The sequence below is a fragment of the Sesamum indicum genome, linkage group LG12 (assembly GCF_026168435.1).
Source record: "Sesamum indicum cultivar Baizhima isolate 11 linkage group LG12, ASM2616843v1, whole genome shotgun sequence".
Classification (NCBI taxonomy): Eukaryota; Viridiplantae; Streptophyta; class Magnoliopsida; order Lamiales; family Pedaliaceae; genus Sesamum; species Sesamum indicum.
The window spans coordinates 12,654,426-12,674,031 of record NC_142668.1 but is presented as its reverse complement, the minus strand read 5'-3'; the positions used below and the strand labels follow the sequence as shown (position 1 = coordinate 12,674,031).

The window sequence follows — 19,606 nt, the reverse complement described above, 5'->3', positions numbered from 1 at the left end:
TTCAACAATATTCTCTCAATAATTATTTTTATGTTATTGTTATTTTTCCATCGGCAACATTATTTTTGTTCCCTTATTAACTTTGCTTTCTCCGTCTATAGGTAATTGTCAGCTTCATCAATTAAATTTTGTCATTGTTGACAAAATTACTTCACATGCACTAGCTGTGTATGTGTTTGTTGAAGGGTGAAGCACATAATTTTCTTGGTAGTAGAAAAAGACCACATCGTTGTCGAGTGTAATGCTCATGGATTACATTTTTGTGGCAACTAAGAGTGAAGGTACACAATTTCTTTGTGGCGATTCTTCACGACTACTTTTTATGTTTTAATGAACTTCGCATGAGGAGGACAAGTTCTTGCTACAAAAGAAAATAAAATAAAAGACAATTAGAATGGAATTTGAGTCATTAAATGTTCCAATTTTCACTAAGGACGTTGATGTAGATGAGGTCCATCGAGCAATCAAGTATCATCGAAGCATCTGGGGAGAGTATTTCCTAACATATGCTTTTGCATTTTTGTACATAATTAGCTTCAAATCATGCATTAATATTGTATGAAAACTTTAATTTTGTTACATGGGAACAAAACATGTTATGTGCCACGTTGTTTCATGTCTGTGTGTAGGAAAACTCTTTTGTCCAAGAGGAAGAACTACAAAGACAAAAAAACATGGTGAGAACTATGCTGGCTCAGACAGTTGATGATTCACCTCAGAAATTAGAATTCGTTGACGTAGTTCAACGCCTTGGCATTGGTTATCATTTTGAAGAAGAAATTGACTTCGCAAATAAATTCATATCAGATATTTTCAACAAATTCATAGACAGTGAAGGAATTCAACTTATCATTGATCAAAAATGCCGAAGGGATGTTAGATTTATTTGAGGCAACACAGTTCAGAATAGCTGGGGAAGAAATTCTTGAGAAAGCATTTCTCCTCCTCTAATCTGGATTCTTTATTCCCAAACATGAACAGTTCTATTTCGACAAGTTAAAGAAAGTCCTGAAAATCCGAATTCTTAAGAGTTCCAACAGAGTGGGAGCTAAGAAATTCATTTCCATATACAAATAAGATGAATCACATAACGAGATATTACTGAATTTTACAAAATTGGACTTTAGCATTATATAAAAGATGCATCAGAAAGAGCTCAGCCATATTACGAGGTACTGCTATATTAGTCTTAACATAAGCAAATTCATACATACTATACTATACAGCAATGAAATGTATAAATATTGTAGGTGTCGGAAGGATTTAGACTTGCAAATAGATTGCCTTTTGCAAGAGATAAAGCGGGGAATGCTACTTTTGGGTAGTTGAAGTCTATTTTGAGCCCCATTACCCATATTGCAAGAAGAATGCTAACCAAAATTCTCAAAATTACTTCCATTCTTGACGACAATTACGATGTCTATGGAACATTAAATGAATTTTAATTTTTGATCATATTTATTATCTCTTGTGATATTTATATATTATATTGACAAGATAAAATTAAATGTGGTAAATTGGGGGGGCTACATTTATCAATGTGATCAGCCGTCCTATTGGAAGTTTCTGAGGAAAATAATGAATTTTGACGGCTATTGCGACATTATGAAATTCCTCACGTGGGCTTTAATATAAATAATAACGTCAAATACTATATCGCGGATTGATTTACTGTTGTGGACATGTATTATTCATTACATCTGTTTTTGCTATATGATGAATATTAGTTAGATGATGTGATTGAATTGCACGTGACTTGTTGCCTGTGTGCACATATATATAGTCGGTTAGATATACTTACTGAGTACATAGCTCATTCAATGCCACGTACTTTTCAGGAGATAGGTTACACTGACTAGCCACACTGGACTTTGAGTCGTACCGTTGTTCTTATTAGGTGGGTCAGCCGTAACATTTAAAATCGAGACTTTCGGAAGAGTAGCTATTAAATATATTAGTCTTTGTCGAGTTAGTGTTTAAAATTTTGTATTGTTGGTTGTTGCGCTTTTTTCCTTCGATGTTATGTATATGAAGACATTTGTACTAAGAAGTTTTATCTATCTATAATTATAATTCAGTAATTTTATTTTTAAATTTAGAGAATATGTCATGTTTCTTGGAATAACTATCATTCATAAATTAACTTGATAAGTTCCCAATTTTCCTAATTCTTGTAAGAATCACGATAGGCAATCCAGTAAAATCACTACATATAATAAATTGTTTTCGTTATGTATTTTTACTTGTACACATAAGAATAAATAATACAATATACTAAACTTGCTCGTTGTCTCCCAATTCGAAATCCATTATGTGTTGAAAGATAAAACATCATTATTTTATATTCATAATATAAATAAATGAATAATAGTAGAGAACGCAATTGTGAACTAACACTATTTGGTGGTAGTAATTTACAATAAATTAGTGTAAGTTTTTTTCACATCAATTTATTGTGAGGATTGACCAAAAATATTATGAGAAATTATAAAAAATGAAAATACCTCTTGCCATTTTCTTTTCGTTTTTCAGCACAATTTTTCTTATTTTTTAGCTTTATTTAAGGTACAACAATTTTCTTCACATGATGGGCTAAAATTAAAAGGTATTTTTTTTGTTTAGTCTTGATTCTGTCATTTTTAATATAAATTCGATAAATCATATTAAGAAGTTTTGTCTATCTATTATTATAATTCAGTAATTTTATTTGATAATAATTCAGGAGAAAGAAAAACAAGAATATGAAAACGAACATGAACAGAAAATTCTTGTAAGAGTTATGATAGGGAATCCAGTAAAATCACTATATATAATAATTTTTTTCTTTGTATATTTTTTATCGTACACAAAAAAATAAATTATACAATATAGAATATTGTTGTTAAATCTCAATTCGGAATTTCGTGTGCGTTCAAAGATAAACCTAGTATTTTATGTTGATAATAAAAATAAATTATACAATAATAATAGTTGTAATTTACAATAAATTGATGTGATCTTTATTCACATCAATTTATGTATGCACATCATAAAGAATGTTGTTACCCGCCCGTCTAAAGTTCAAACACGTGACAAAAGTTTTTTCACTAGTTATAAATTTTGTCCAAGTCGGTCACCGCAACTCCTTATATATACACTATTTTAAATTGACACAAGAGCACAACACAAAAGAAAATTAACAAAAACATAAGTAAAATGGAATTTGATTCTTCACATTCTTCAATTTTGATTGAGAAAGTTGATCAAGACGATGTTCGTCGATCAGTCAAATATCATCCTAGCGTTTGGGGAGATTATTTCTTGGCTTATGTTTCTATGGTACAAAATTAGCTTTTGTTTCTACGTTAATTTGAGAAGCACGAATTAAATAGATTGTTATAAACAAAACTATGTTTTGTACAGGAAATTTCTGCTACCGAAGAGGAAGAACTTCGAAGACAAAAGGAAATGGTGCGGAAGGTGTTGGCCTGGACGCCAGATCATTTGTATCACAAATTAGAACTCATTGATGCAATTCAACGCCTTGGCGTTGGTTATCATTTTGAAGAAGAAATCGACAAATTCTTACAGTTCACACACGACACTTACTTAGAGTATAGTAGCAAAGACAATGATCTTCGTATTGTTGCTCTTCGATTTCGTTTACTCAGACAACATGGTTATCCTGTCTCATGTGGTAAGCATTAACTCTAAGACATTCACGAGTATAATGATTTTTTGAAACTGGAATTTTCTAGTATGGATTCTCTATTCTAAAATTGTGTTTTGCCTTTTTATATCAGACATTTTCAACAAATTCATAGACGGTGAAGGAAATTTCAAGGTATCACTGATAAAAAATGTCGAAGGGATGTTAGAGTTATTTGAGGCAGCACAGTTCAGAATAGCTGGGGAGAAAATTCTTGAGAAAGCATTGGAGTTCTCCTCCTCCAATCTTGAGTCTTCACTCTCAAACATGAACAGTTCTCTTTCTACACAAGTTAAAGAATCCCTCAAGATCCCAATTCTCAAGAGTTCTAACAGAGTGGGAGCTAAGAAATTCATTTCCATATACCAACAAAATGTATCACATTCTGAGATACTACTGAATTTTGCAAAATTGGACTTTAACATTATACAAAAGACGCATCAGAAAGAGCTCAGCGATATTACAAGGTACTGCTATACTTGTCTTAACATAAGCAAATTCATAGATACTATACTATACAACAATGAAATGTGTAAATATTGTAGGTGGTGGAAGGATTTAGATTTTGCAAATAAATTGCCTTTTGCAAGAGATAGGGTGGTGGAATGCTACTTTTGGGCAATGGAAGTCTACTTTGAGCCTCATTACCATATTGCCAGAAGAATGCTAACCAAAATCCTCAACATGACTTCCATTCTTGACGATATTTATGATGTTTATGGAACATTAGATGATCTTCAGCTTTTTACAGATCTCATTCAAAGGTCACATTCTGAGTCTTTCTTAAAAACTATACTATTTTACTTGGCATAATAGAACTGTGAATATTTTGATATGACAATTAAATTTTCCTTCTTTTACCGCCGCTATGTAGATGGGATGTTCATGCCTTGGAGCAGTTGCCGTCATACATGAGAATATGTTATGAAGCCCTTTCAGATGTGTATATTGAAATGGAAAATGAACTGAAAAAGACAGACGAATCTTATCGTATCCAATATGCAAAAGAAGAGGTATATATACATATATATATATAATATCTAACTAATTGAACCATTTACATTTATATTCGTTGTCGATTTCTATTTCAATTTTGCAGATGAAAAAATTGGTGAAGACATACATAGAAGAGGCAAAATGGTCTTACAATAGGTATATGCCGAGGATGGAGGAATATATGAAGGTGGCCATCGTAAGTTCTACTTATATGATGTTGTTAACAACATCCTTGGTTGGTATGGGAAATCTAGTAACAAAGAAAGACTTTGATTGGATTACAAGTGAGCCAGTGCTTGTACGTGCATCTTCAATAATTGGTAGATTAGCCAATGACTTGGCAGGACACGGGGTAAGAGATTAATTAACACAAATTCCACACTCAATTTACACTTAATTTCTTGGACATATTATGCCAATTAAGGGTTAATTATATATACGCCCCATATTTGGGGTTGTCAAAATAAGGATCCTAAAATATAGGGGTGGTAAATAGTATTTCAAAATTAATTTTTTTCTTTCAAATGCATGACACTAGCCTGCGAATTTTTAAATGTGAACAAAAATTGATTATATGGACAAATATAAGAGTTTTTTTTTTTTTTTTTGGCATGAAAATTTAATGAAAAATCAACTGCCCACTAAGATATTTTCTTTTTCTATTCTGCCACAAGAGCTTATATGAAAAAATTCCTGCCAAGTAATGATATGGGGAAAAAAGGGAAAAAATATTTTCATGTGGGATTCTTTTTACTTACTAGACATTTTTTGTCTCTCCTCTGCCACAAAAATAAATTTTGAGTTTATATTTTATACTACCTGTCGTGACATGACGTCCATGCATTATTATAATAAATAATCTTACACATTTTAAAATGTATTATAAATTAAAATAAAATATATAATGTATACATGAGTTTAAAAAAAAGCAAGAAATAAAAGAAAAGAATATCAATTTAAATGTATTATCGATACATAAAAATATAAGTACATAAATTTAGTGTTTTATATATGATTATAATTATGAAAAATAAATTATTATTTTATGTAATATAACTTAGCCAAAAAATTGACCCACCAGAAAGGGGTGATGGCGACGACGACCAGCAGAAGGGGCTGAGCAGTGTCGCCCCCATCGGGGGGGGGGGGGGGTTAACTATTTTTTTTAATTTAAATTATATAATTTTTTTTTCAATTTACATAATATAAATTCAAATTTTATTTTAGACAATTTTTTTTCAATGTTAGTTCTTATGCAGTAGGTTGTTTTTAAAACTTGCTCCATGAGTTTTTTCTTGATTTTCAAAAAGATATTCTAGATTTGTACACATCAACAAATTTTGGCCATTTTTAAAAATTTAGTGATTGCAATTGCCAAAAAAAAATTTAATTCTTGAGTACTATGTATTTATCACCCCTATATTTAAATCCTAATTTTATCAACCTCTAATATGCAGTTTGAAAAGAAACCCACGGCAGTGGAATGTTATATGAATGAAAATGGTGCCTCAAAGGAGGAAGCTTTTGCTGAACTCGGAAACCAAGTCACCAAAGCATGGATGAATATAAATCAAGAATGCCTTCGACCAATGGTACCAATCCCTATGCCTGTCCTTATGCGTGCTCTCAATTTAGCTTGCGGTACACATCTTTTCTATCTGAAAGACGATGAGTATAGCAATTCCGAAGCTAATATAAGAAGTATTATACACGGCGTGCTAGTTGAGCCGAACTTGACAATTTAAAATTCCAAGTCGGAATTGATCAATGATCGATATGGTAAGCTGGTGAACCTCTTCTGCTCCTCAACTTCACCAAAGTTACTGCATCTCAATAAATAAAGACCTGGCCAAATGGATATAGATTTATGGAGTTTGGCATCTTGGCAGCAAATCTAGCTATGTGTTGATATCAAAGTCTGGACAGGGAGAAGATGAATCTTGTATCTCAATGTATTAATAGGCAAAGAGTTCATGAAATATCACAGTAGAGCTGGACATTGTTGAAATATCATGATAATTTTTACAAATTTGTCAAGTGAACTAGTGTTTTAATAAAACAATACACAAAGACAGAAAATTTGCGGCAGATAAATTTTAAGTGATAATTTTAATATTTTCTCTAGTAATATATATGTACGAAGTTTTCACTGTATATAAATCAGTAACCTATTTATAGGGTCAATACAAATACAGTGATATCAATGATCATTTTTGTTTGACTTTTAAAAAATTACTTATGTTTATTTATTTTATATAATTCAATTAAGAAAAAGTTATTTGGATAAATATATTTTCGAAATTTCATGCTATAACTATTATTGAATTCTTTTAATAATGATTATGTTTTATTTGGAAAACCTATAACTATATAAAATTATGTGTAAGTATAGAAATATTTTGATGTATAATTTCTATACCTTTACTAATTATGTGACTATAAACTAGTAGTAGGTATATAATAAATATACTATAACTAAAGTCATATTATTCATAACTTCAGATTATATTATTGTAGTACATATAATTAACGCTTTTGTAATTAATATTTAATATTATATATTTATAAAATATATTTTTTAAAAATTATAATTTTAGTCCTGTAATTTAAGGGGTGTGGCATTTTTAGACCCATTATAATTGACTTTCACAATTTAGTCATATAATTTTATAATTTTCTATTCTAATTAGTTTCCGGTCAAATTGCAATTACTTGCAATTTTGTCCTACAAATAAATTCTTGCAGGACCAAAAATATCAACTCTCCTAAATTATAGGACCAAAAATGTCAACATCCCTAAGTTATAAGATTAAAACTAAAAATTTAATTGAATTAAGTGCAAGTCACATAAAATTCCACTCTAAATTGGTCGGAATAGGATGAAAATTGCCATTTTTTTAAAGTTATAGAACTAAATTACAAAACTCAATTCATACAATACAAAAAATTACCACCCTCATTTGTAAATTACATAACTAAAATTATAATTTTTACATTTTAATTTACAATTATATAGTAAAATGTTGAAAATAGTAATAATAATTGAGCAATGAGACTCGAGGTGGTGATAAAATCCTCCTAGCCATTATCCCACTGTAATAATTCTTGTTAAGAAAAACGCCCATATTATGGTAATTACACCCAAAAGGTAATGGATTACTCCTACAACACGTCCTTATACAATGCTCAAGGCTCTCCTCAAGTGCAAGTATGAGTCCATTTGTGGCAAGCTGGTCGGGCTCAAGCTTAAAATAGCCTAATTCGAAGCTGAGTTTGAGCCGGAAATTATTCAACCGTATCCGTATGAAATACTCCACCGGCTCTTTTTGACTGGTCCAACTACTAGAAAGAAATTGATGTTAGGAAACCTAAAGATGAACTCTCATTCTCTCTTTCTGCGTATATATGTGTACTTGTGTTTGGTGCGCCGCCATATGCAATTTCGAACGTACACACATAAATATACATACGTAGAAATTTTAACATATATATTTACTAGCATGAAACTGTGCTATCCATAAATATTTATAAATTCTGTAATATTTTTTTCAGTAATTTACTTTTTAAAAGAAATTTCCGTTAACTTTACCATATTGCAAAAAGAATGCTAACCAAAATTCTCAACATGACTTCGATCCATTCTTGACGATATTTACAATGTCTATGGAACATTAGATGAAATTTAACTTTTGATATATTTATTATCCCTTGTGATATTTTTATATTTTATTGATAAAATAAAATTTATTTTATGGATTAAAAAGAAATTGCTTATAGAATGAATTATAATTAAGGAGTGGGTGAAATAGTGATAATTAAATGCAATGAAGTAGGGAATATTACATTTAGCAGTGTGATCAGCCGTCCAAATGGAAGTTGCTGAGGAAAATAATCAATTTTGACGGCTATTGCTACATTATGAAATTCCTCACTTGGCTTTAATATAAACGATAACATCAAATACTATGTCGATTAATTTACTGTTGTGAGCATGTGTTATTCCTTACATCGGTTGTTGCGATATGACGAATATTTGTTAGTTGATGTGATTGCATTGAACGTGACTTACAGCATGTGTGTGTGTGTATATATATATAAACACTGGTTAGCTATACTTACTTAGTAGGCAGCTCTTTCCTTGCCACGTACTTTTTAGGAGATAGGTTATACTAACTTGACATACTAGACTTTGAGTCGTGCTGTGATTCTTATTAGGTGGGTGAGCTGTAACATCTGATGCTTGGACTTTTGATTATGTAGTTACTAAATATATTAATCTTTTGCTGAGTTTGTGTTTAACATTTTGTATTGTTGGTCGTTCCGCTATTTTCCTTCGAGTTTATGTATATGACGACATCTGGAGAAAGAGTAAATATCAACTTTTGGCCATATTTATTATATCTTGAGATATCTATGGATTAAAAAGAAATTGCTTATAGAATGAGTTGTAATTAAGAAGAGGGTGAAATAGTGATAATTAAATGTAGTGAACTAGAGGGTGCTACATTTAGCAATGTGATCAGCCGTCCAAATGAAAGTTGCTAAGGAAAATAATGAATTTTGACGGCTATTGCAACATTTTGAAATTCCTCACGTGGGCTTTAATTTTTAATTTGAGAGTTGAACTTTTAAAAAGAAAATCAGAATTTGTTATAAAATTAAACCAATCAATTAGATTTTTCCATGCAAAATTTTATATATTTAGTTTTTTTGTTAACTGATATTTTTTAAATAAATTAATTTATACAGGACAAAAAATACCAATCCTTATGAAGTTATAGGACTAATTAAAATTACAATGTAATTTGTTCATTAGCAAGTCACATGCAATTTTCTAGCGAAAGTTGTCGAAAAAATGACTAAAATTATCAAATTTTAAAGATATATTATTAAATTACAAAAATCAATTTGTACATGTAAAAAATATCAAACCCTAAATTACAAGATTATAAGTATAATTTTCCCTATGTATGTAGAATGATGAATAATAATTACTATACATTTCGCATTTTGTATGCACTCACATCATAAAAGAGGTGGTTACGGACTGTCTAAATTAGTTCAAACATGTGGCACAGAAACTTTTTCACTAGTTATCAATTTTGTCGAAGCCGATCACCGCAACTCCCTATATATATATACTATTTTAACTTCATACAAGAGCACAACGCAAAAGAAAATTAACAAAAACTTAAGCAAAATGGAATTCGATTCCTCACATTCTTCAATTTTGATTAAGAAAGTTGATCAAGATGATGTTCGTCGATCAGTCAAATATCATTCAAGCGTTTGGGGAGATTATTTCCTGGCTTATGTTTCTACGGTACAAAATTAGCTTTTGTTACTCTAACTTTAGTATTGTATGCAAATGTTAATTTGAGATGCACGAATTAAACAGATTGTTATAAACAAAACTATGTTATGTATAGGAAATTTCTGCTTCCGAAGAGGAAGAACTTCGAAGACAAAAGGAAATGGTGCGGAAGGTGTTGGCCCAGACACCAGATCATTCCTATCACAAATTAGAACTCATTGATGCAATTCAATGTCTTGGCGTTGGTTATCATTTTGAAGAAGAAATCGACAAATTCTTATAATTCATAGACGACACTTATTTAGAGTACAATAGCAAAGACAATGATCTTCGTACTGTTGCTCTTCGGTTTCGTTTACTCAGACAACATGATTATCCTGTCTCGTGTGGTAAGTATTAATGAGTATAATGATTTTTTGAAAACTGGACTTTCTCTAGTATGGATTCTCTATTCTGAAGTGGTGTTTCGCCCTTTTCATATCAGATATTTTCAACAAATTCATAGATGATGAAGAGAATTTCAAGGTATCACTGATAAAAAATGTGGAAGGGATGTTAGAGTTATTTGAGGCAGCACAATTTAGAATAGCTGGGGAGGAAATTCTTGAGAAAGCATTGGAGTTCTCCACCTCTAATCTTGAATCTTTACTCCCAAACATGAACAGTTCTATTTCAACACAAGTTAAAGACGCCCTAAAGATCCCAATTCTAAAGAGTTCTAACAGAGCGGGAGCTAAAAAGTTCATTTCCATATACAAACAAGATGAATCACATAATGAGATATTACTGAATTTTGCAAAATTGGACTTTAGCATTATACAGAAGATGCATCAAAAAGAGCTCAGCCATATTACAAGGTACTGCTATACTTGTCTTAACATAAGCAAATTCATACATACTATACTATACGACAATGAAATGTGTAAATACTGTAGGTGGTGGAAGGATTTAGACTTTGCAAATAGATTGCCTTTTGCAAGAGATAGAGTGGTGGAATGCTACTTTTGGATAGTGGGAGTCTACTTTGAGCCCCATTACCATATTGCAAGAAGAATGCTAACTAAAATCATCAACATTACTTCCATTCTTGATGACATTTACGATGTTTATGGAACATTAGATGATCTTCAGCTTTTTACAGACCTCATTCAAAGGTCACATTCTGAATCTTTTTCAAAACTATACTATTTTACTTGGTAAAATATACCTTGTGAATATTTTGATATGACTATTATATCTTCCTTCTTTTACGGCCGCTATGTAGATGGGATGTTAATGCTTTGGAACAGTTGCCATCATACATGAAAATATGTTATGAAGCCCTTTCTGATGTGTATATTGAAATGGAAAATGAACTTGAAAAGACAGGTGGATCGTATCATATCAAATATGCAAAAGAAGAGGTATATATATAATTTATCTAGCAAACAAATGAATCGTTTTCATTTACATTTATATTCGTACGATCATTTCTATTTCGATTTTGCAGATGAAAAAATTGGTGAGGGCATACTTAGAAGAGGCAAAATGGTCTTACAATAAGGATATGCCGAGGATGGAGGAATATATGAAGGTAGCCATCGTAACTTCTGCTTATATGATGTTGTTAACAACATCCTTGGTCGGTATGGGAAACCTAGTAACTAAGAAAGACTTTGACTGGATTACAAGTGAGCCACTGCTTCTTCTTGCATCCGCAACAATTTGTAGGTTAACCAACGACTTGGTAGGATACGGGGTAAGAAATTAATTAACACAAATTTCACACTCAATTTATACTTAATTTCTTGGACATATTATGCCAATTATTATCTTTCTTACAAGATTTTTTGGTTCTATTAATTTTCATTTATAGTTTGAAAAGAAACCCACAGCAGTGGAATGTTACATGAATGAAAACGGTGCCTCAAAGGAGGAAGCTTTTGCTGAACTCCAAGAACAAGTCACGAAAGCATGGAAGGACATGAATCAGGAAAGTCTTCGACCAACAATACCAGTCTCTATGCCGGTCGTAACACGAGCTCTCAATTTTCCTCGCATTGCACATCTTTTCTATGTGGAAGACGATGAGTATACCAAGTCCGAAGCTAATATAAAAGACATCATACACGGCGTGCTAGTTGAACCGATCATGTCAGTTTAAAGATCCAAGTCGGAATTGAATGATGTGGGAGGCTGGAGGCTGGTGAACCTCTCCTGCTCGTCAACTTCACCAATCATATATATTAAAGTTACTGCGTCTCAATAAATAAAGACCTGACCAAATGGAAGTGTAGTTAAAGATTGATGGAGTTTGACATCACTATGTTATCTATATATAAACTGTGTGTAGGTATCAAAGTCGGGACTGTTCTGAATCTTGTATCTGAATTTAATAAAATTTCAGCATATTAATAAACAAAGAATTCATGAAATGGAACTATATACTTAAAGATTATTTCAAGCTTGGCATCTTGGCCATGGACCTACTACTGTTCAACTGCTTTTATGCCTCGATTGTTGGATTTATTAATTTAATAATGTTGGATTCTTAATCCAATATTGGGCTTTTATGTAAAATAATTATGTATTATGGACTGTCAAAGTTTTAGGCCCAATAAAATAATCAAATACGATTTTAGTAAATTTGTGTCTTAATGTATCTGATAGGATGTGGGCCTTTTTAAAATGTAGAAACTAATGGTAATTTCAGTTTTAGTAATGGGCTGAAATTAAAATACTTATTATTATATATGTGTATCATGGTCCACAAATCACACGATATTTCCTTAAATCTTCTGACATCCCATAATCAAAGAGATTATAGAGAAAATAAACTGAAGGAAGCTCGGTGAAAAAGGAAGTGAATTTTGGTTTTAATCTATATTAGTAACATCAAACTAAATTCATAGAAAAGGACAATTACGTGTATACATTTCTCTAGATATTGGCTTATCAATTACAACTAATAATTTTCATAAATTATGTACGTAAATATTTTATTTTATTTTTTTTTTATAATCGACAATTTTAAATTAATCAACATACTATTATTCAAAATACTGTATACAATACATCAATATCATTCAAAAAATTTAAAATAAATAAAAAAACAACATATATGTTACTTCTAAAGTTACAAGATACATATATCTGTAGAAATTATTGTGTATTTATTTATTTGTGTGAGAATGTTAGAGAGAAATAGCAGAAATTTGTGAGGAAAAAGAAACTTTGTGTGAGAAAACGCTATTATCATCGGCTAAAAAGAACGTGACATTATTTAAGTACAAAAGGTAAGTCATATGAGGTTGACAAAAACCATTTGGAATTTTTTTTATCATGAAAAATATTAAAAAATTGAAAAAATATTGCAACAAGTAGTCAAATTTCTCTAAAATTTAATATTATATTTTTATATATATTATCAATATATATATTGTTTAGATCTTATAAAGTATTAAATTATTCATTACACGATCTATGATTAAAATTAATATGAAATAATTTTCTCGACAATTTAAATATTTTTTAAAATAAATAGAAAAACATTTGATGAAATAAGATATTATATGGCAGCACGCTAATGTAATATACCATACATTTTATTGGTTCCCGCAGTAAAGATAATGACTTGACCTTAATCGCTAGACAAAACCAAATGACATGTGAGCTATTTCAGGTTGCGATAGCAGAATTCTGCCAATCCAGGACTATGATATCAATTCAATAAACCAAAAATTGAAATCATAATCCAATCGCTTTTTTGTTTATTTGTCTGAGTATTTGTATATATGAGATAATGCTAGCTAGCTACTATAAAAATTCAACAATATTCTCTCAATAATTATTTTTATGTTATTGTTATTTTTCCATCGGCAACATTATTTTTGTTCCCTTATTAACTTTGCTTTCTCCGTCTATAGGTAATTGTCAGCTTCATCAATTAAATTTTGTCATTGTTGACAAAATTACTTCACATGCACTAGCTGTGTATGTGTTTGCTGAAGGGTGAAGCACATAATTTTCTTGGTAGTAGAAAAAGACCACATCGTTGTCGAGTGTAATGCTCATGGATTACATTTTTGTGGCTACTAAGAGTGAAGGTACACAATTTCTTTGTGGCGATTCTTCACGACTACTTTTTATGTTTTAATGAACTTCGCATGAGGAGGACAAGTTCTTGCTACAAAAGAAAATAAAATAAAAGACAATTAGAATGGAATTTGAGTCATCAAATGTTCCAATTTTCACTAAGGACGTTGATGTAGATGAGGTCCGTCGAGCAATCAAGTATCATCCAAGCGTCTGGGGAGAGTATTTCCTAACATATGCTTCTAGGGTACAAAACTGCGTTTTTGTACATAAATAGCTTCACATCATGCATTAATATTGTATGAAAACTTTAATTTTGTTACATGGGAACAAAACATGTTATGTGCCACGTTGTTTCATGTCTGTGTGTAGGAAATCTCTTTTGTCCAAGAGGAAGAACTGCAAAGACAAAAAAATATGGTGAGGACTATGCTAGCTCAGACGGTTGATGATTCACCTCAGAAATTAGAATCCATTGATGTAGTTCAACGCCTTGGCATTGGATATCATTTTGAAGAAGAAATTGACTTCGCAAATAAATTCATATCAAATATTTTCAACAAATTCATAGACAGTGAAGAAATTCAACTTATCATTGATCAAAAATGCCGAAGGGATGTTAGATTTATTTGAGGTAACACAGTTCAGAATAGTTGGGGAGGAAATTCTTGAGAAAGCATTTCTCCTCCTCTAATCTGGATTCTTTACTCCCAAACATGAACAGTTCTATTTCGACAAGTTAAAAAGAAGTCCTGAAAATTCGAATTCTCAAGAGTTCCAACAGAGTGGGAGCTAAGAAATTCATTTCCATATACAAATAAGATGAATCACATAACGAGATATTACTGAATTTTACAAAATTGAACTTTAGCATTATAATGCATCAGAAAGAGCTCAGCCATATTACGAGGTACTGCTATACTAGTCTTAACATAAGCAAATTCATACATACTATACTAAGCAGCAATGAAATGTATAAATATTGTAGGTGTCGGAAGGATTTAGACTTGCAAATAAATTGCCTTTCGCAAGAGATAAAGTGGGGAATGCTACTTTTGGGTAGTTGAAGTCTACTTTAAGCCCCATTACCCATATTGCAAGAAGAATGCTAACCAAAATTCTCAAAAATTACTTCCATTCTTGACGACAATTACGATGTCTGTGGAACATTAAATGAATTTTAATTTTTGATCATATTTATTATCTCTTGTGATATTTATATATTACATTGACAAGATAAAATTAAATGTGGTAAATTGGGGGGGCTACATTTATCAATGTGATCAGCCGTCCTAATGGAAGTTTCTGAGGAAAATAATGAATTTTGACGGCTATTGCGACATTATGAAATTCCTCATGTGGGCTTTAATATAAATAATAACGTCAAATACTATGTCGCGGATTGATTTACTGTTGTGGAGATGTATTATTCATTACATCTGTTTTTGCTATATGATGAATATTAGTTAGATGATGTGATTGAATTGCACGTGACTTGTTGCCTGTGTGCACATATATATAGTCTGGTTAGCTATACTTACCGAGTACGCAGCTCATTCAATGCTACGTACTTTTCAGGAGATAAGTTACACTGACTAGTCACCTGGACTTTGAGTCGTGCAGTTGCTCTTATTTGGTGGGTCAGCCGTAACATTTAAAATCGGGACTTTTGGAAGAGTAGCTATTAAATATATTAGTCTTTGCCGAGTTAGTGTTTAAAGTTTTGTATTGTTGGTTGTTGCGCTTTTTTCCTTCGATGTTATGTATATGAAGACATTTATACTAAGAAGTTTTATCTATCTATAATTATAATTCAGTAATTTTATTTTTAAAATTAGAGAATATGTCATGTTTCTTGGAATAACTATCATTCGTAAATTAACTTGATAAGTTCCCAATTTTCCTAATTCTTGTAAGAATCACGATAGGCAATCCAGTAAAATCACTATATATAATAATTTTTTTTGATTATGTATTTTTAATTGTACACATAATAATAAATAATACAATATACAAAACTTGCGTTGCCTCCCAATTCGAAATCCATTATGTGTTGAAAGATAAAACATCATTATTTTATATTCATAATATAAATAAATGAATAATAGTAGAGAATGCAATTGTGAACTAACACTACTATTTGGTAGTAGTAATTTACAATAAATTGGTGTAATTTTTTTTCACATCAATTTATTGTGAGGATTGACCAAAAATACTATGAGAAAATATAAAATAATGAAAATACCTCTTGCCTTTTTCTTTTCGTTTTTTAGCACAATTTTTCTTATTTTTTAGCTTTATTTAAGGTACAACAATTTTCTTCACATGATGGGCTAAAATTAAAAGGTATTTTTTTGGTTTAGTCTTGATTCTGCCATTTTAAATTTAAATTCGATAAATCATCGTAAGAAGTTTTGTCTATCTATTGTTATAATTCAGTAATTTTATTTGATAATAATTCAGGAGAAAGAAAAACAAGAATATGAAAACGAACATGAACAGAAAATTCTTGTAAGAGTTACGATAGGGAATCCAGTAAAATCATTATATATAATAATTTTTTTCTTTGTATATTTTTTATCGTACACAAAAAAATAAATTACACAATATAGAATATTGTTGTTAAATCTCAATTCGGAATTTCGTGTGCGTTCAAAGATAAATCTAGTATTTCATGTTGATAATAAAAATAAATTATACAATAATAATAGTTGTAATTTACAATAAATTGATGTGATCTTTATTCACATCAATTTATGTACTCACATCATAAAGAATGTTGTTACCCGCCCATCTAAAGTTCAAACACGTGACAAAAGTTTCTTCACTAGTTATCAATCTTGTCCAAGTCGGTCACCGCAACTCCTTATATATACACTATTTTAACTTGACACAAGAGCACAACACAAAAGAAAATTAACAAAAACATAAGTAAAATGGAATTTGATTCTACACATTCTTCAATTTTGATTAAGAAAGTTGATCAAGACGATGTTCGTCGATCAGTCAAATATCATCCTAGCGTTTGGGGAGATTATTTCTTGGCTTATGTTTCTATGGTACAAAATTAGCTTTTGTTTCTACGTTAATTTGAGAAGCACGAATTAAATAGATTGTTATAAACAGAAACTATGTTCTGTACAGGAAATTTCTGCTACCGAAGAGGAAGAACTTCGAAGACAAAAGGAAATGGTGCGGAAGGTGTTGGCCCGGACGCCAGATCATTTGTATCACAAATTAGAACTCATTGATGCAATTCAACGCCTTGGCGTTGGTTATCATTTTGAAGAAGAAATCGACAAATTCTTACAGTTCACACACGACACTTACTTAGAGTATAGTAGCAAAGCCAATGATCTTCGTATTGTTGCTCTTCGATTTCGTTTACTCAGACAACATGGCTATCCTGTCTCATGTGGTAAGCATTAACTCTAGGACATTCACGAGTATAATGATTTTTTGAAACTGGAATTTTCTAGTATGGATTCTCTATTCTAAATTGGTGTTTTGACTTTTTATATCAGACATTTTCAACAAATTCATAGACGGTGAAGGGAATTTCAAGGTATCACTGATAAAAAATGTCGAAGGGATGTTAGAGTTATTTGAGGCAGCACAATTCAGAATAGCTGGGGAGAAAATTCTTGAGAAAGCATTGGAGTTCTCCTCCTCCAATCTTGAGTCTTCACTCTCAAACATGAACAGTTCTCTTTCGACACAAGTTAAAGAAGCCCTCAAGATCCCAATTCTCAAGAGTTCTAACAGAGTGGGAGCTAAGAAATTCATTTCCATATACCAACAAAATGTATCACATTCTGAGATACTATTGAATTTTGCAAAATTGGACTTTAACATTATACAAAAGACGCATCAGAAAGAGCTCAGCGATATTACAAGGTACTGCTATACTTGTCTTAACATAAGCAAATTCATAGATACGATACTATACAACAATGAAATGTGTAAATATTGTAGGTGGTGGAAGGATTTAGATTTTGCAAATAAATTGCCTTTTGCAAGAGATAGGGTGGTGGAATGCTACTTTTGGGCAGTGGAAGTCTACTTTGAGCCTCATTACCATATTGCAAGAAAAATGCTAACCAAAATCATCAACATGACTTCCATTCTTGACGACATTTATGATGTTTATGGAACATTAGATGATCTTCAGCTTTTTACAGATCTCATTCAAAGGTCACATTCTGAGTCTTTCTTCAAAACTATACTATTTTACTTAGCTAATAGAACTTGTGAATATCTTGATATGACAATAAAATTTTCCTTCTTTTACCGCCGCTATGTAGATGGGATGTCCATGCCTTGGAGCAGTTGCCGTCATACATGAGAATATGTTATGAAGCCCTTTCAGATGTGTATATTGAAATGGAAAATGAATTGAAAAAAACAGACGGATCATATCGTATCCAATATGCAAAAGAAGAGGTATATATATATATATTAGCGAATTGAATGAATAAATCATTTTAATTTACATTTATTTCTTTGTCCATTTCTATTTTGATTTTGCAGATGAAAAAATTGGTGAGGGCATACTTAGAAGAGGCAAAATGGTCTTACAATAAGGATATGCCGAGGATGGAGGAATATATGAAGGTGGCCAGCGTAACTTCTGCTTATATGATGTTGTTAACAACATCCTTGGTCGGTATGGGAAACCTAGTAACTAAAAAAGATTTTGACTGGATTACAAGTGAGCCACTGCTTCTTCTTGCATTCTCAACAATTTGCAGATTAACCAACGACTTGGTAGGATATGGGGTAAGAAATTAACTAACACAAATTCCACGATCAATTGACACTTGATTTCTTGGACATATTATGACAATTAATATCTTTCTTACAAAATTTTGGTTCTATTAATTTCCACGTATAGTTTGAAAAGAAACCCACCGCAGTTGAATGTTACATGAATGAAAATGGTGCCTCAAAGGAGGAAGCTTTTGCTGAACTCCAAGAACAAGTCACAAAAGCATGGAAGGACATGAATCAAGAAAGTCTTCGACCAACAGTATCGATTTCTATGCCGGTCCTAACACGTGTTCTCAATTTTACGCGCATTCCACATCTTTTCTATGTGGAAGACGATGAATATACCAATTCCGAAGCTAATATAAGAAGTATTATATACAGCATACTAGTTGAGGCGAACGTGACAATTTAATAATCTAAGTCGGAATTGATCAATGATCGATATGGGAGGCTAGTGAACCTCTTCTGCTCCTCAACTTCAACAAAGTTACTGCATCTCAATAAATAAAAACCTGACTAAATGGAATTATATTTGTAGATTTATGGAGTTTGGCATCTTGGCAACAAACCAAGCTATGGTATCTATATATAACCTGTGTGTTGGTATCAAAGTCTGGACAGGGAAAAGCTGAATCTTGTATCTCAATGTATTAATAGGCAAAGAGTTCATGAAATATCACAGTAGAGCTGGACATTGTTGAAATATCATGATAATTTTTACAAATTTGTCAAGTGAACTAATGTTTTAATAAAACAATACACAA

At 31.2% G+C, this 19,606-nt stretch overlaps 3 protein-coding genes across 5 annotated transcripts; all 3 read left to right on the top strand.

The window, feature by feature from the left end:
• The first annotated feature begins 3,152 nt into the window (after nucleotides 1-3,152).
• On the top strand, nucleotides 3,153-6,721 carry LOC105174803 (germacrene-D synthase). Of its 2 annotated transcripts, none has more exons than XM_088875995.1 (7): nucleotides 3,153-3,318; nucleotides 3,403-3,676; nucleotides 3,783-4,155; nucleotides 4,234-4,452; nucleotides 4,563-4,701; nucleotides 4,788-4,880; nucleotides 6,142-6,721. In XM_088875995.1, exons 1-7 carry the CDS (start codon nucleotides 3,196-3,198, stop codon nucleotides 6,427-6,429), a joined length of 1,509 nt encoding a protein of 502 aa, XP_088732121.1. In that variant the 5' UTR covers nucleotides 3,153-3,195; the 3' UTR covers nucleotides 6,430-6,721. The 2 variants fall into 2 exon arrangements, with proteins under 2 accessions (XP_088732121.1, XP_011095304.1); XM_011097002.3 differs by having other exon boundaries at nucleotides 4,788-5,036.
• Nucleotides 6,722-10,247: 3,526 nt separating this feature from the next.
• On the top strand, nucleotides 10,248-12,412 carry LOC105175136 ((-)-germacrene D synthase-like). Of its 2 annotated transcripts, none has more exons than XM_088876454.1 (5): nucleotides 10,248-10,387; nucleotides 10,483-11,152; nucleotides 11,263-11,401; nucleotides 11,488-11,736; nucleotides 11,854-12,412. In XM_088876454.1, the coding sequence occupies exons 2-5, from the start codon at nucleotides 10,551-10,553 to the stop codon at nucleotides 12,139-12,141; spliced, it is 1,278 nt and encodes a 425-aa protein (XP_088732580.1). In that variant the 5' UTR covers nucleotides 10,248-10,387; nucleotides 10,483-10,550; the 3' UTR covers nucleotides 12,142-12,412. The 2 variants fall into 2 exon arrangements, with proteins under 2 accessions (XP_088732580.1, XP_088732579.1); XM_088876453.1 differs by lacking the exon at nucleotides 10,248-10,387 and having other exon boundaries at nucleotides 10,483-10,855; nucleotides 10,934-11,152.
• Nucleotides 12,413-16,965: 4,553 nt separating this feature from the next.
• LOC105175135 (germacrene-D synthase) lies at nucleotides 16,966-19,379 on the top strand. The gene is made up of 7 exons (XM_020698485.2): nucleotides 16,966-17,131; nucleotides 17,217-17,490; nucleotides 17,597-17,969; nucleotides 18,048-18,266; nucleotides 18,377-18,515; nucleotides 18,603-18,851; nucleotides 18,967-19,379. The coding sequence occupies exons 1-7, from the start codon at nucleotides 17,009-17,011 to the stop codon at nucleotides 19,252-19,254; spliced, it is 1,665 nt and encodes a 554-aa protein (XP_020554144.1). The 5' UTR covers nucleotides 16,966-17,008; the 3' UTR covers nucleotides 19,255-19,379.
• The last annotated feature ends 227 nt before the right edge of the window (nucleotides 19,380-19,606 follow it).